Consider the following 12,791-nt stretch of genomic DNA (forward strand, 5'->3'; position numbering starts at 1 on the left):
TGGTGTTTTTGATCATGATAATCTATGCAAATTTTGTGTTCAGTGGAAAAAATAAGATGGGTTTGGAACAACGTGAACTATTTCTTTAAACACTTCCAGGCTTATTAAAACACAGATGTTAATATATATGAGTCTTACCTGCATGTGTTCAGTTCGTCCTTTCAGAGTCTGTTCTAACTGCAGGTAACCTCGTGTTAACAAACGACATTCTGATCTGATGAAAACAGCATCTTCATCATCCACCTGTTCAATCAGATCTTTAGACGCTTCTAGCATTTCATGAACATCAGTCTGCAGAGTCTCTGAACCTTTCTGTAACATCTAAGAGAAGAAAATAAGGACAATGAGACCGTGAGAAATACTTTAGTCGAGTCCAAAAGACTTTTGCATTCTTGATTATTTGATTATTCAACTAGAAGTAGTGCAGAATCATTTATTCTTTGTTATACTGTACATCATAACTTTTCAGTTTAAAAATAAAATCTCATTGATTTAAAAATGTGACGTTGTCTGAAACTTATTGGACCCCACTTTAGTTTGAATTATTTTATAGTTATAGTTTTATTTTAATGAATGGTTGTCTGTGAATTTGCATTGTACTCACAGTCTTCATCTCTGCGATGCTGTGTGCGAGTTGTTTATTGTCAGCGGGTGTTTTGTTGTGCTTGGCAAGCTGTTCTCTGTGGCGTTGGAGCTGCTCTGAGCAGGTGCTTCTCACATCCGAGTATCTCTGCCACACCTTCAGAAGACTGTGTGAGCTCTTCAAGGTGTGTTTGACCTTTTCCTTCATTTCTGACCACCTAGAGGCCAACACACAGGTGAATGAGCTTGAACATTCACGTACACATTCACATTGTTTTGTTGAGATGTGTGAATTTTAACCTTGCTTTTTCTTTTTCTAGGTGCTCAGACAATATCTGGGCAGAGTCTGTGCTAATTCCACCAATAAGGACAGTTGTTGTCTTGTTCAGATCCTCCCATTGTCTGTCACTCTCCTCTGTGTCAGCTTTTAAGACCTGTGATTATATATATCATTGAAAAAAAAAATTTAACTAATACAATCAAATGTAACATCATGGCCCGGGTTCACAGACAGGGCTTAGATTAAGAAAGGATTAGGCAATTAATGGATTAATTTGATTTACATAGTTTAAATAAACATGGCTTAGAAAAAAAAAAATCATTACTGGTGTGCATCTTGAGACAAAACAATGCCACTGACATATTTTAAGATATATCAGTGCAAGTTGCTTTCAGTAAAAACAGCTCAAACATGCATTTTAGAGTAAGTTTACACAACAACGATATTCTTAAAGCGGGGAAGTTTTTTCTTTGAGTTTTCCATGTACAGACGACACCATTATACGAAAACAAAATGAACGGCAAAAACGCATAAAAAGGTTTTACGTTTTTAGTTGAAAACGGTGTCGTGTAAACAGCCCCAGGCCCCCTTTTTATGCGTTTTGGCCGGTCATTTACACGACAACGCCATTTTGGGTGCCTGAAAACGCAAACTTTTAAAAACGAGTTTCAAAGTGGAAGTTTTTAAAAACGGTCTCTCCGTGAAAACAACAAAAACGTGAATCTCTGAAGACAATGATGTCATTCACAAGCGTATTACGTGTTTAGTCTAGTGTTTCATCGCCATCTAATGGCCTGGCAGCAGATTACAGAGTTTTTTTGTCATTTTTGCGGACAATGGTGTCGTCTGTACGCGGAAACCTCAAAGGAAAAACTTCTCCGTTAGGCATATCGTTGTCATGTAAAAGTGCGCTTAGTCTGGTATAATATGTCGTCATACTGTGACCAATTAGAAAAATCTTAGAAATGAAAAAGTGTGATTGATTGACAGCACCTGTAGCTTATCAATGTTGTTCTGGAGGGCGGAGAGGGAGGGCAGAGGGGCGTGGTAATACTCTAGTGATTGGCAGATCCTCATTGTGTTTACAGTTGCCTGGCTCCTCCCACTTTCAAACTGAGACCACACCTTACACAGCTCCCTCAGGGTATTTCCAAGACCTTTACTCTAAAAAAAAAAATGTAGAAATTATGATTCAATTCCTTATTAAAGTTAAACACACACTCAAATGACAGTTTTGTTTTGAGTCACAGGAAGTTTCTGACTCTATACCTGTTGAGAAAGATCTGTCAAAGACTGTGAGAGCTTTTGAACTTTTGAGAGGAAGTCTTTATCCCTGTCCTCTTCATCAGTGGTAAGTCTCCTCTTTCCCAGCTCAGTAAGTTCAGTGAATTTATCCTTCAAATTTTCCCCCAGTTCCTGAAGATGAGAATAGATTACTCGAAAACGTCATTTAAATATATTTAAGTCAAAACTGAAACGCTTTTGAAAGTTTTTACTTTTTAGTCATCATGAAATCCATGCACACCATTTATTATAAATGATTTATTCATGCATATCATTGTATTGTTTTTTTGAAATCATGTGCCCTCATAATCTTTAACAAAATAACTTTCCCTCCCTCTTGCAGAGACATCTCATCTCTGATGATGTGTTTACTGGCGCAAAGGCGGGACAACCCGTCACTCACATGACATCCTAACCATCCAATCAATTCCCGATGGACAAAATCGAGTCCAGTCCTACATTTTTCCCTTAAGCCCATTTCACTCAGATATATATCACACTCAGATATATATCACACTCAGATATATATCACAATCAGGAAGAAAAGACTACTGCACCTTCTGTTTCATGCAGACTTATAATCATAATCAGTTTCCACAACCAGAAAATATCAGCGACTCACTTCACATTCTTTCAGGCTCCTCTCAGCAAATGAGCGACTGATGGGTCTTTCAGCCAATCGCATCCACTGTTTTTGACCTTTGACCCAGCGCTGCAGGAGGTGTAGTTTGTTATCTCGCTCTGCACTTATCCTCACCTGTTCTTCGACATGTAGAATCTGTGAAACACATTACAATATATGTTAATCTGTGTTGGTTACCTGTGTACATTTTACTAATAAATGTAATAAAGTCACCTGTATTTTCAGGTGAGCCTGTAGAGTTAGCCAGCGCAGACTGACATGTCCCAGGCTTTCAGCAAACGCAGTGTGTTTGTACCTGCAGGTGTGAGAGTCAAAACCGACCTGCTTCAGCTCACACTGATTAATAAAGTCAACAGACATCTGCTGACATGCCATCTCTCTCTTCATCCCCTGGACAGAGGGAAAATAAGAAAAACCAAACGAAAGTTAAAACTATATTGCCATCAATAAATAAAATGAATAAAGTGAAAATGTGTTCTTTAAAAAAAAACATCTGTAAACTGTTATATCTATTTTCAGATTTTCAGAGAACAAAAAAGAGAATTACATTTTCATAATTATTTTTTTAAGTTACTTTCATGTTTTCTTTTGTGTTATTTACTGACTGCTTTTTATAGGAGTAGTCTGCATTATTTTAATAATTTTTATTTATTTAATTTTATTTCACTAATCCTTAGCTGTTTATATTGCAAACACTTTGAAAATACAAATATATGTTTTGTCATGCTAATAAACCACAATAAATTGAAAACGCAAAGAAAAACATAAGGAATTCATTTCTTTAGTGGATTCATAATACTTTCCTTTTTGTTACATTTTGTACTTTATTTTACTCAAATTAATTACTGATTTTTAGTTACTTTTATGTATTTTTTTTTCACTTATATTTGCTGGTGGTTTATTTTCAATTTGTTATTCTCAAAAATAAAATAATAATCAGTTATTTTTGGACTGTTATTTTTGGATAAAATAAAATCCAAACCCAAGATCATCTATTTTATTAGTTAATTACTGAAATGATTGATCGAGAGATAAAAAGAGAACAATGTACCTGATATGTTCTGAGCAGGTGTGTGAGCTCTGCGGCGGTACATGTGCTGTGACCCTCTCGTTCAGCCGCCTGTAACCTGTTCTCAGCACCTGTAATCCAGCCACACACATCAGCCAGCAGCCCTTCAGGAGACTGGCTCTCCACCACACTCTGAGAGAGAGAGAGAGAGAGAGCACAGAGACAGATGAGAGTGATAGACAGAGGTGCAGAGAATAGAGAAGAAAGAAAACCATGGAGCCAGGTGAGGGGTGACATGTAATCAAAGAAGAAAAAGGGGATGAGAACAAGAAAGAGAGCCTCATAACGGATGAAAAAAGGACAGAGACTATTCCTCATCAGCTGCTGAGTGATACAGGGTATCATGGCTGCAGTTTCTTTTTCAACTATCCAGGGAACAGCTTGTAATGATGCAGTACATGCTATAAATTCAGACAAATTGAAGTGCAGACTATAAATGTACCTGGTGCAGTCTCTGTTGGACGGTGGGTATGTGTGTCTGTATCTCCACCCAGTCTTGCTCCACCTGAGAGAGCTGGGACTGTAGCGTCAGAAGAACAGGGGACAGAACCATCTCTTGTTTTACAGACAAATCAAGTGCAGATGACGTCGGTTCCTCAGAGAGAACACCTTCAACACTCTCTGTGGTTGAAAGAGTTTCTTCTGGGATGTTTTGAATAGAGGAAACATTGGTTTCTGAAGGAAAGTCTTCAGGGTCGTCTGAGGTGAGATTGCTAGTTTCACTCGGCTCTAGGTCTTCAGAGATTGTTGTATTTCCAGAGGGAGTGGATGTTCTTGGAGCACTAGAGCTTCTGCTGATCTTCTGAGTTTCAATGATATGTTCTCTTTCACTGAGCAACAGGATCAACGATCCAGAACTGATGACTGATGCCTTTAGAGCAGATTTCACCTCCAGCTCTTTAATGAATTCCTGTGTCGAAAACATCACAACCACTGTTGTTAATGTTAACTAAAACAAAACCTATTAAAATTGGATTAATTAATTGAAAAAAGTAAGTGAAATAAAATATGAACAAGAATTATGGAAATAACAACTGCAATATAATAAGTTGAGGTACTAACAAAAATATTTTTTTATTTAAAGGGTTAGTTTTACGATCTCTTAACTTTTTGAAGTGACAAAATGATAGTTGTGTGGACTGTCAATGAAGGGAACGGGTTTGGAACAACATGAGGCTGAGTAATTGCTTAGAGAATTTAAATTTTTGAGTGAACTACCCCTTTAAAGTAAAATATTTATATGTGTGTGTGTGTGTGTGTGTGTGTGTGTGTAGACCTCCGATGCAAAAGCCTCTAAAAGCCACCTCTGTCAAAAATGAAATAATAATATTGAGTGAATGCTCTCTGTACATAGTATACTCTCATCAAATACTTTTACTTCAAACTCACTAAATCCCAGCCTCAGCCCGTTCAGAAATGCCGGTACTTGGGTAGAAACCTATACATAGGAGCCTGATCAAAATTGTAATATTAAACAAAAACTTTAGACTCATTTTATAGAACGACATGTTAGTGACAACTAAGCCTAACCATCAAAATTTGAGCACATCACACCTATCCTCCATAAACTTCACTGGCTTCCTGTTAGATTCAGGATTGAGTATAAGATCTGACCTCTCAGTGTGTCTACGGCAGCGCACCATTGTACCTCAAAGAACTCATCAATAGGCATAACCCAACCCGGCATCTCCGTTCCTCTGATAGCCACAAACTCCAGGTTCCCAAGTCCAAACTCTGCACTATGGGAGATAGGGCCTTCCAGACGGCAGCGCCTCGACTGTGGAATGCCCTCCCCAACCACCTGAGGGTGCCACAGTCTATAGAGGTTTTTAAAAATAAATTAAAGACCTATTTATTTTAAACTGCATTTCCTTAATATAATTTTGTTTCGTGCTGGGGTTTTTTCTTGACTGTTTTTATGTTTTAGTGTTTTTACCTGTGTACCAGTAGCACTTTGAGATGTGACTTTCACGTGTAAAGTGCAATACAAATAAAACGTATTATTATTATTATTATTATTATTAAAAACTTTAGACGGACTTAGAGGCTTTTGCATCTGAAGTCTTCATGCATTATATATATATATATCCTATCCTTTAAATCCTGTAAATGGCCATCAAGTTTTTAATCACCATATTGTTCAAAATATTAGAAATAAAAAATGGATGATTAATCACTAGTTGACTGACTATGAAGTGATGAAACTGGGAGAGGGTGTCCGCATTCTGTTCAGCTGCGTTCATGTGATCTCTCCATGCATGCAGGCGTTCTCTGGCTTGTTCTTTCCACTCATTCAAAGCCTCAAAATCGCTATGGTACCTGGAAAAAAAGTACAGTGGTAATATAAAATAGGCCTACTTTGTATTTATTCATTTATTTATATGTCCTTTTCCATCCCTCAGTCCTTCCACATATCTCTCTCTCAATTAAACATTATGACTTTAAAATTCTGCACAAAAATTATACATATTGTACAAATAAAAGGCAAGAATTTGTTGTCAATAGTCAAACTTAAATGTCCACACAACATTCATCTTTACCTGTTCCAAAGCTTCTTTAGATGGTGGGTGGAGTCTAGTCCTTGCTCCAGCCTCCTCTTAACTGCAGCCAATCGCTGTTCCAGCCTTGCTGTAGACACACTCAATATGTGTACAGGAACAGTGACTTCTTTACTAGAAATCTGCTCCTGCTGTCTACGGCCCTCATCCAGAACCAGACCGATACGAGCTCTGTTCTGCTCCAGAGCCGCTAGCACACTCTATCACGAACAACAACAATAATTCAGGGATCTACAAATATGCCTGCCTTCTTATTTAAAAGTATATGTGGGGTCAATATACTAAATTTAAGTTTAAACCATTACCTGATACACAGAAATATTCTCGCTGAGCTGCTCTTCAGTTTGGTCCCACAGAGGAGTTATGGGAAGCTGAGACTCTAACCTCTGCAGCAGTGTTGCTAACCAGGAATGATTTTCATCCCAATGAGTGCAAATCTGAAATACATCAAAGTCTGTATTAAGGGTGTGTTAAGTGTGTTTTAGCTAAAAGAAATATATAGTAAAAGCTGCCATTGGTCAAATTGGTCATCAATGCCATTTGTATGGAAGCTTGTTTCCGCCGCAGAATAAAAAATAAAAAAGGTAATTGCAACTTTTTATCTCACAATTATCACAACTTTTCTCACAACTTTTCTCACAACTTTTTATCTCACAATTATCACACAACGAGATATAAAGTCGCAATTGTGTGTTACTTATAAAGTCAGAATTACGATATATAATAAATGGCCGTTTATATCTCTCAATTCTGACTTTATAACACGCAATCGTGAGTTTATATCTCATCTTTTCTCCGAATTGTGAGATATAAACTCGCAATTGCGAAATATAAAGTCCAATTCTAATGGAAAAAAGACTGACTTTTTTCCTCAGAATTGCAAGTTTAAATCTCACTCTGACTTTATAACATGCAATTATTAAGTCAGAATTGTGAGATATAAACAAGCAATTTTATTTCTCGTAATTGCGATTTTTTATCACGCATTTCTGACTTTATATCACGTAATTCTGACTTAACTTGCAAATGCGACTTTATACCATGCAATTCTGAGATATAAAGTCAGAAATGCGATATGTAAACTCGCAATTGTGAGAAAAAAAGTCAGTCTTTTTTCCATTAGAATTGGACTTTATATTTCGCAATTGCGAGTTTAGATCTCACAATTCGGAGAAAAGATGAGATATAAACTCACGATTGCGTGTTATAAAGTCAGAATTAAGAGATATAAACGGCAATTTATTATATCTCGTAATTCTGACTTTATAAGTAACACACAATTTGCGACTTTATATCTCGCATTTGTAATTCGCATTTGTAAACTCGCAATTGTGAGATAAAAAGTCGCAATTATCTTTTATAAACTGTTTTATTTTGTGGCGGAAACAAGCTTCCATACATTTGTTCGTTCATTTATTCATAAATCCCTGTTTCTTCTTGGTTGATGCAGCTTTCTATACATAAAAACTATAGAATTGTCATTCCTCATGATTTCCTCATCGATCTGGTACCTGCAGTGCGGAGTGCAGTACTGTGCCAACAGCCTGAGCCTGTTGCAGGGCACTGGACACTTGACGTTCCACCTCAGACACTTCAGTCTCCCAGCCAGAGGTGGCGCTGTCTGGGATCCGCACACTCAGTTGCTGCAGTGTCCGCAGGTGGGCAGCCAGAGATCGGAAAAACACCTGTAGATTTACAAAGTTACAGCGATGAATGAGGGATTGCAGGCCTTGCTCTGTCTGACATCGTAATGGTGATTCATGTGTAATGCATGTTTGTTTGTTTTGCATTTGTGCTGCTGGGCATTTTGCATTTTGTTTTAAGGGCTGTACGTGTGTATTTAGTTAGAGTGTTTGTATGTGTGTGATAAGTTTACCGTGTGTTTGCTGAGGTGTGTCTGGAGTTGTGCTGGATTCCTAAACTCCAGCTGAGAAGTGCAGGCGAGTTTCTCTCTCCCAAGATTCAGGAGCATCTGCAGACCCTTCAGTATTTTTTCAATCATCTGCTGTTGATCGAGACTCCACTGAACAGTTCCACAGCGCTGCTCTAGATCACTCCAAACACTGTCCAATACAGCCTAAAGAGAGTATATATTATTATATTATGCATATCACTTCTTATTGTAACCAATGTTGAAAACCGTAATGCGTTTTTTCAGGGTTATTTGATGAATAGAAAGTACAAAAGAAGAGCATTTATTTGAAATAGAAATCTTGGTAACACTTTAGATTAGGAAACACATTTTCACTATTAAGTAGTTGCTTATTAGCATGGATATTGACTGTTTATTAGTTCTTATACAGCACATATTAATGCTTTATTTTGCTTGACCATTTTCTACATCCCTTAACCTAAACATAACCACTACAACAACTACCTTACTTATTACTAAGTCACACTTGCTGTGTATATAATCCAAAAGACAAAAGGAAATGAAAGCAAAACGAGTTTTAAAGAACATAGTAACACACTAGCATATCAATATCAACGCAAGACAAAGAAATGAAGGAACTGAAGACTTAAATACACAGGGATGGCAATCAACAGAACAACGAACAGGTGAGGACTAATCAGGAACCATAGTGACAAACAAGTGGCAGGGAAACTGATAACAAAGAAAACTAGGTAAAACCAAAATACAGGGACAAGTGCCCAAGCAAAACAGAACATACATGTGACAACTATTAATTAATTAAGAGTTTATTGAGGGAAAACTCCTATTCCCTAATCTAAAGTGTTACCAAAATAATTTCTAACATTTGAAATGTCACATTTGATCAATTTAATGTGTCCTTGCTGAATAAAAGTATTATAGGTAACACTTTATGTCACAGCCTTTATATATAATGCATTATAAAAGTGTTTTTAATGCACGAATAATGCCTTGTAATTCACCTTATAATACATTGTATGGTCTCATTAATAATTGTAATCACACAGTTATAATACATAATAATACTTATGTTATGCCTTTAGAAAGTATAATGCATTAAAACACATGACAAACAGCCAATTTCAGATGTAACAAGGAATCTGCAAATATTATAATGCATTTTAAATTTAGTTAGAAGTATTTATGAAAAGATTTTTTGTAGTATAACAAACATTATTAATACCTTTATAATCCATTATACATAAAAGGCCTTAAGTAAGTGTTAACATATTATTTTTCAACAAAAAATTGGACTAACCCCAACATTTTGAACGGTATGTATATTTTGTTATATACTGTGTGAACAATATAGGTGGCAAGCATTGATTATTAACATAAGCTTATGTTTCTTAAAGTATAAATACATTTAAAACTCATAGAGAAAAATTTAATTTATTATTAAAAACTAAATTTACAGTATTTACATTATATTTTTACAGTTTTAATTCTACTTCAGAATATTTCTGTAAATTCAGATTTTAAATTTCAACTGTCTCATGTAGGGCTGGGACAACGCCCATCGACGTAAAATACATTGACGCAAAATATGCACGTCGATCCGTCAGACCCACAACAAAGATGGCGGCGCCGGAAAGTAGTAGCAACACCATAGACAGTAGTATATGTTAAGGAATTCATGTTTTTTTCATTCAGATACAAATCAACATGTATAAATTGCTATTAGGCAATTAATGGGGAGATAATCGATAATCAAATCGAAATCGAATCGGACTGGAAAATTAATCGTTAGATTAATTGAAAAAAATAATCGCTAGAATAATCGGTTAAAAATAATCGTTTATCCAAGCCCTAGTCTCATGCTTACTACCAGGTACTGAATTGGAATTCAAAAGGCATTCTCTAAATGCTGAATGGTGTGCACACCCATACCTCCATTGTGCTGATCTGCTGTGTGAGGGATGAAGGCTGATCTTGACTCTCTGTCTCGTCTCGGACGTCTGCCAGCTTTCTCTTGCTCTGCTCCACTTCCTGTTTCCGCCCAGTGACAGCCTTCACATGGAAACACAGGTACAGCAAAAGGTCAAAATCTCAGACGTCAAGCTCAATGAACACTAATAAGAAGAACATCAATGTTCTAATGCACTCCTGGAACTATGCTTGTCTAATCAAATCAGTGGATCAGAACTAATAAGAAAACTAAAGTGTGTCTGTTTTCAGTGCAATAAACCCTGACTGGCACGATGAGCCTTCAGGGGAAAAATAAAATGCTAGTAAATTGCAGAAACTTCTAAAATACAGAGAAGTGGTTCTGAAGTGAAATGTACAATGAGGACATCAGCATTTTGTCCTGAAGATACGTTGCAAAATGATAGAGACAGACATTTGAGAAGCATTTATGGCTTATCTCATTCAGATATTCAGCACACTGTTATTAGTAGTGAGACATTTGAGAAGCATTTATGGCTTATCTCATTCAGATATTCAGCACACTGTTATTAGTAGTGTTTAACAAATCTTCACATACTCATCCCCAGATATTATTCACAGGCGCTTGTGCTTACCCGCAGTGTGTGAAGATCATGGTGGGTTTCTCCGTTAGTTGTAGGGAGAAGGATTGACGTGTTAGTTAGTACTGAGTCATGCAGGTCTTTCACTCTCTTCTGCAGGGTTTGACACACAAGAAAACATTACATTTAAGTCACACTTGACAAAAAAGGCATAAAATAAGAGTAGATTTAAAATACTTCCTTCATAACAGAGTTTTCTTTTCTTTTCTTCTTCCATAACAAACAAGTGAGTAGTTGTGACCGTTATGATGGTGAGACATCTGAGGGTTTGGGGTGTAAAAACCTGCTAAAATGTAACTGCTGACACATAACACTGTAAACACATACAGTAAGCATCAATTTTCTCATCTACTTAGTGTAGTCTAGTCACTTAATCTGCAGGAGAATTTTCAAGTGCCAGCACATCCATCTCATTAGTTTGTGTTGGAAATAAATGCATAGATGCAGACGGAAATCTGACCTGCAGCTGAGTCCAGTGTTTTATTCGCTCCTGTAGCTGCTCCTGTTTTTCGGCCAGAGTCTTTTGAATGTCACATACACGATGCGTCAGCAGGTCAAAACAGGTGGAGGATACCTCTGAACTCGAACCTAACAACTTTATGACCTCTGACCCCTGGGAGGTCAATATGGCACCCAAGGAGCTCAGCTCTGCAGACAAACTCTATGAATCAGAGAAGAAATGGGGAGCAATGGATGAATGAATGGATGTATGAATAAACAGATAAATGGATAAACATATAGACAGACAGATGGACGGATGGATACCTGTAGCTGCTGCAGCTGGTTTAGTCTGTCAGTGTGTGAGGTTGCTGGCTGAAAGACGAGAGTGTGTGTGAGAGAGCTGAGAGTGAGATTAACTCCACTCAACACTTCAAACAGACCTTCATCCAGAGACTGATGGTCCTGCACACAAATACACAGACAGATCAATTCAATATGATTCTGTTATCTCTGGGCTGGATTGACTAGGTGTGTACTCTGATGTGTGTATAGGACGTGTGTTTGTTATTGACACCTGCGTAACTGCTGCGTTTTGCAGTTCTTTAAGTTGTGAAATGTTGGATTGAATCTCCTGAAGACAAAGAGAAACAGCAGCTCCACTCCACAAACACACTGATGGAGCAAGGATCTGTTCACACACACACGCACACAAATAAATTTGATAACATAAACTTTAAGGTTCTCTGATTACAATAACAGGTGATTCAATAACAATAACAGGCGCTCTGATAAAAATAACACTCTGATTCAATAACAATAAATATAAAACCGAAAACACAGATTGCAAACAGCCAACCCCAAAAATACAGTAGGGTCAGAATAATTTTAAACTGGAATATTCATATTCATAGTAAAGTCAGGTGTGTTCAGACCTCAGAAGGATCCTGATCTTTATCTCCATCTTGTTCAGTCTCTGCGGTCTTGGTCAGTCCGCTACAGAGATGTGTCCACTTCCTGTGGACTGCTAACTCTACTTCCTGTCTCTTGTCTTCATTCTCTTTAGCAGCCGAAGGCCTGCAGACAATCAGAGAGCGTCATATGGTTACAAAGTGTAGGCATATATTTGTACAAATAAGTACAGTATGTGTATTTAGATACCCTGTAAATTCGTCTGTGCTCTGGTTTTGAGTTCGGGCTCTGCTGCACTGAACTGCAATCGCTTTAGTTAGATCCCTCTGTTCATTCAAACCATGCTCCAATTCCTGAAAAAGAGAGGGAAAAAACACAGTGAGAGATAACGATGGAAGATGTATATATATATATATACATTAACCGGTAATATTATATATATATATATATATATATATATATATATATATATATACACATTAACCGGTAATATATTGCTGAAAATAAAATCCTGGTGGTATTTATAGGGTCTTATGAAAATATTGGAAGGGCAAGAAAAATGAT

The 12,791-nt window shown here is 37.0% G+C and overlaps 1 protein-coding gene across 17 annotated transcripts in view; it reads right to left on the minus strand.

Annotated features, from left to right (window-relative positions):
• syne2b (spectrin repeat containing, nuclear envelope 2b) overlaps positions 1–12,791 on the minus strand; it is a 111,063-nt gene that overhangs the window by 29,844 nt on the left and 68,428 nt on the right. For 16 of the 17 annotated variants that reach the window (XM_079635697.1, XM_079635685.1, XM_079635690.1 and 13 more), the window contains 21 exons: positions 12,477–12,580; positions 12,251–12,392; positions 11,893–12,006; positions 11,643–11,780; positions 11,338–11,538; positions 10,872–10,970; positions 10,240–10,359; positions 8,293–8,493; positions 7,928–8,101; positions 6,722–6,853; positions 6,399–6,616; positions 6,048–6,177; positions 4,301–4,768; positions 3,841–3,990; positions 3,003–3,179; positions 2,769–2,924; positions 2,132–2,278; positions 1,856–2,026; positions 883–1,016; positions 605–800; positions 139–321 (listed from right to left, as the gene is read on the minus strand). In XM_079635697.1, coding sequence (XP_079491823.1) covers positions 139–321; positions 605–800; positions 883–1,016; positions 1,856–2,026; positions 2,132–2,278; positions 2,769–2,924; positions 3,003–3,179; positions 3,841–3,990; positions 4,301–4,768; positions 6,048–6,177; positions 6,399–6,616; positions 6,722–6,853; positions 7,928–8,101; positions 8,293–8,493; positions 10,240–10,359; positions 10,872–10,970; positions 11,338–11,538; positions 11,643–11,780; positions 11,893–12,006; positions 12,251–12,392; positions 12,477–12,580 — 3,555 coding nt within the window. The remainder of the gene's footprint in view (positions 1–138; positions 322–604; positions 801–882; positions 1,017–1,855; positions 2,027–2,131; positions 2,279–2,768; positions 2,925–3,002; positions 3,180–3,840; positions 3,991–4,300; positions 4,769–6,047; positions 6,178–6,398; positions 6,617–6,721; positions 6,854–7,927; positions 8,102–8,292; positions 8,494–10,239; positions 10,360–10,871; positions 10,971–11,337; positions 11,539–11,642; positions 11,781–11,892; positions 12,007–12,250; positions 12,393–12,476; positions 12,581–12,791) is intronic. The other variant, XM_079635684.1, reaches the window with a different exon arrangement.

Source organism: Phoxinus phoxinus (genome assembly GCF_949152265.1).
Source record: "Phoxinus phoxinus genome assembly, chromosome: 14".
Taxonomy (NCBI): domain Eukaryota; kingdom Metazoa; phylum Chordata; class Actinopteri; order Cypriniformes; family Leuciscidae; genus Phoxinus; species Phoxinus phoxinus.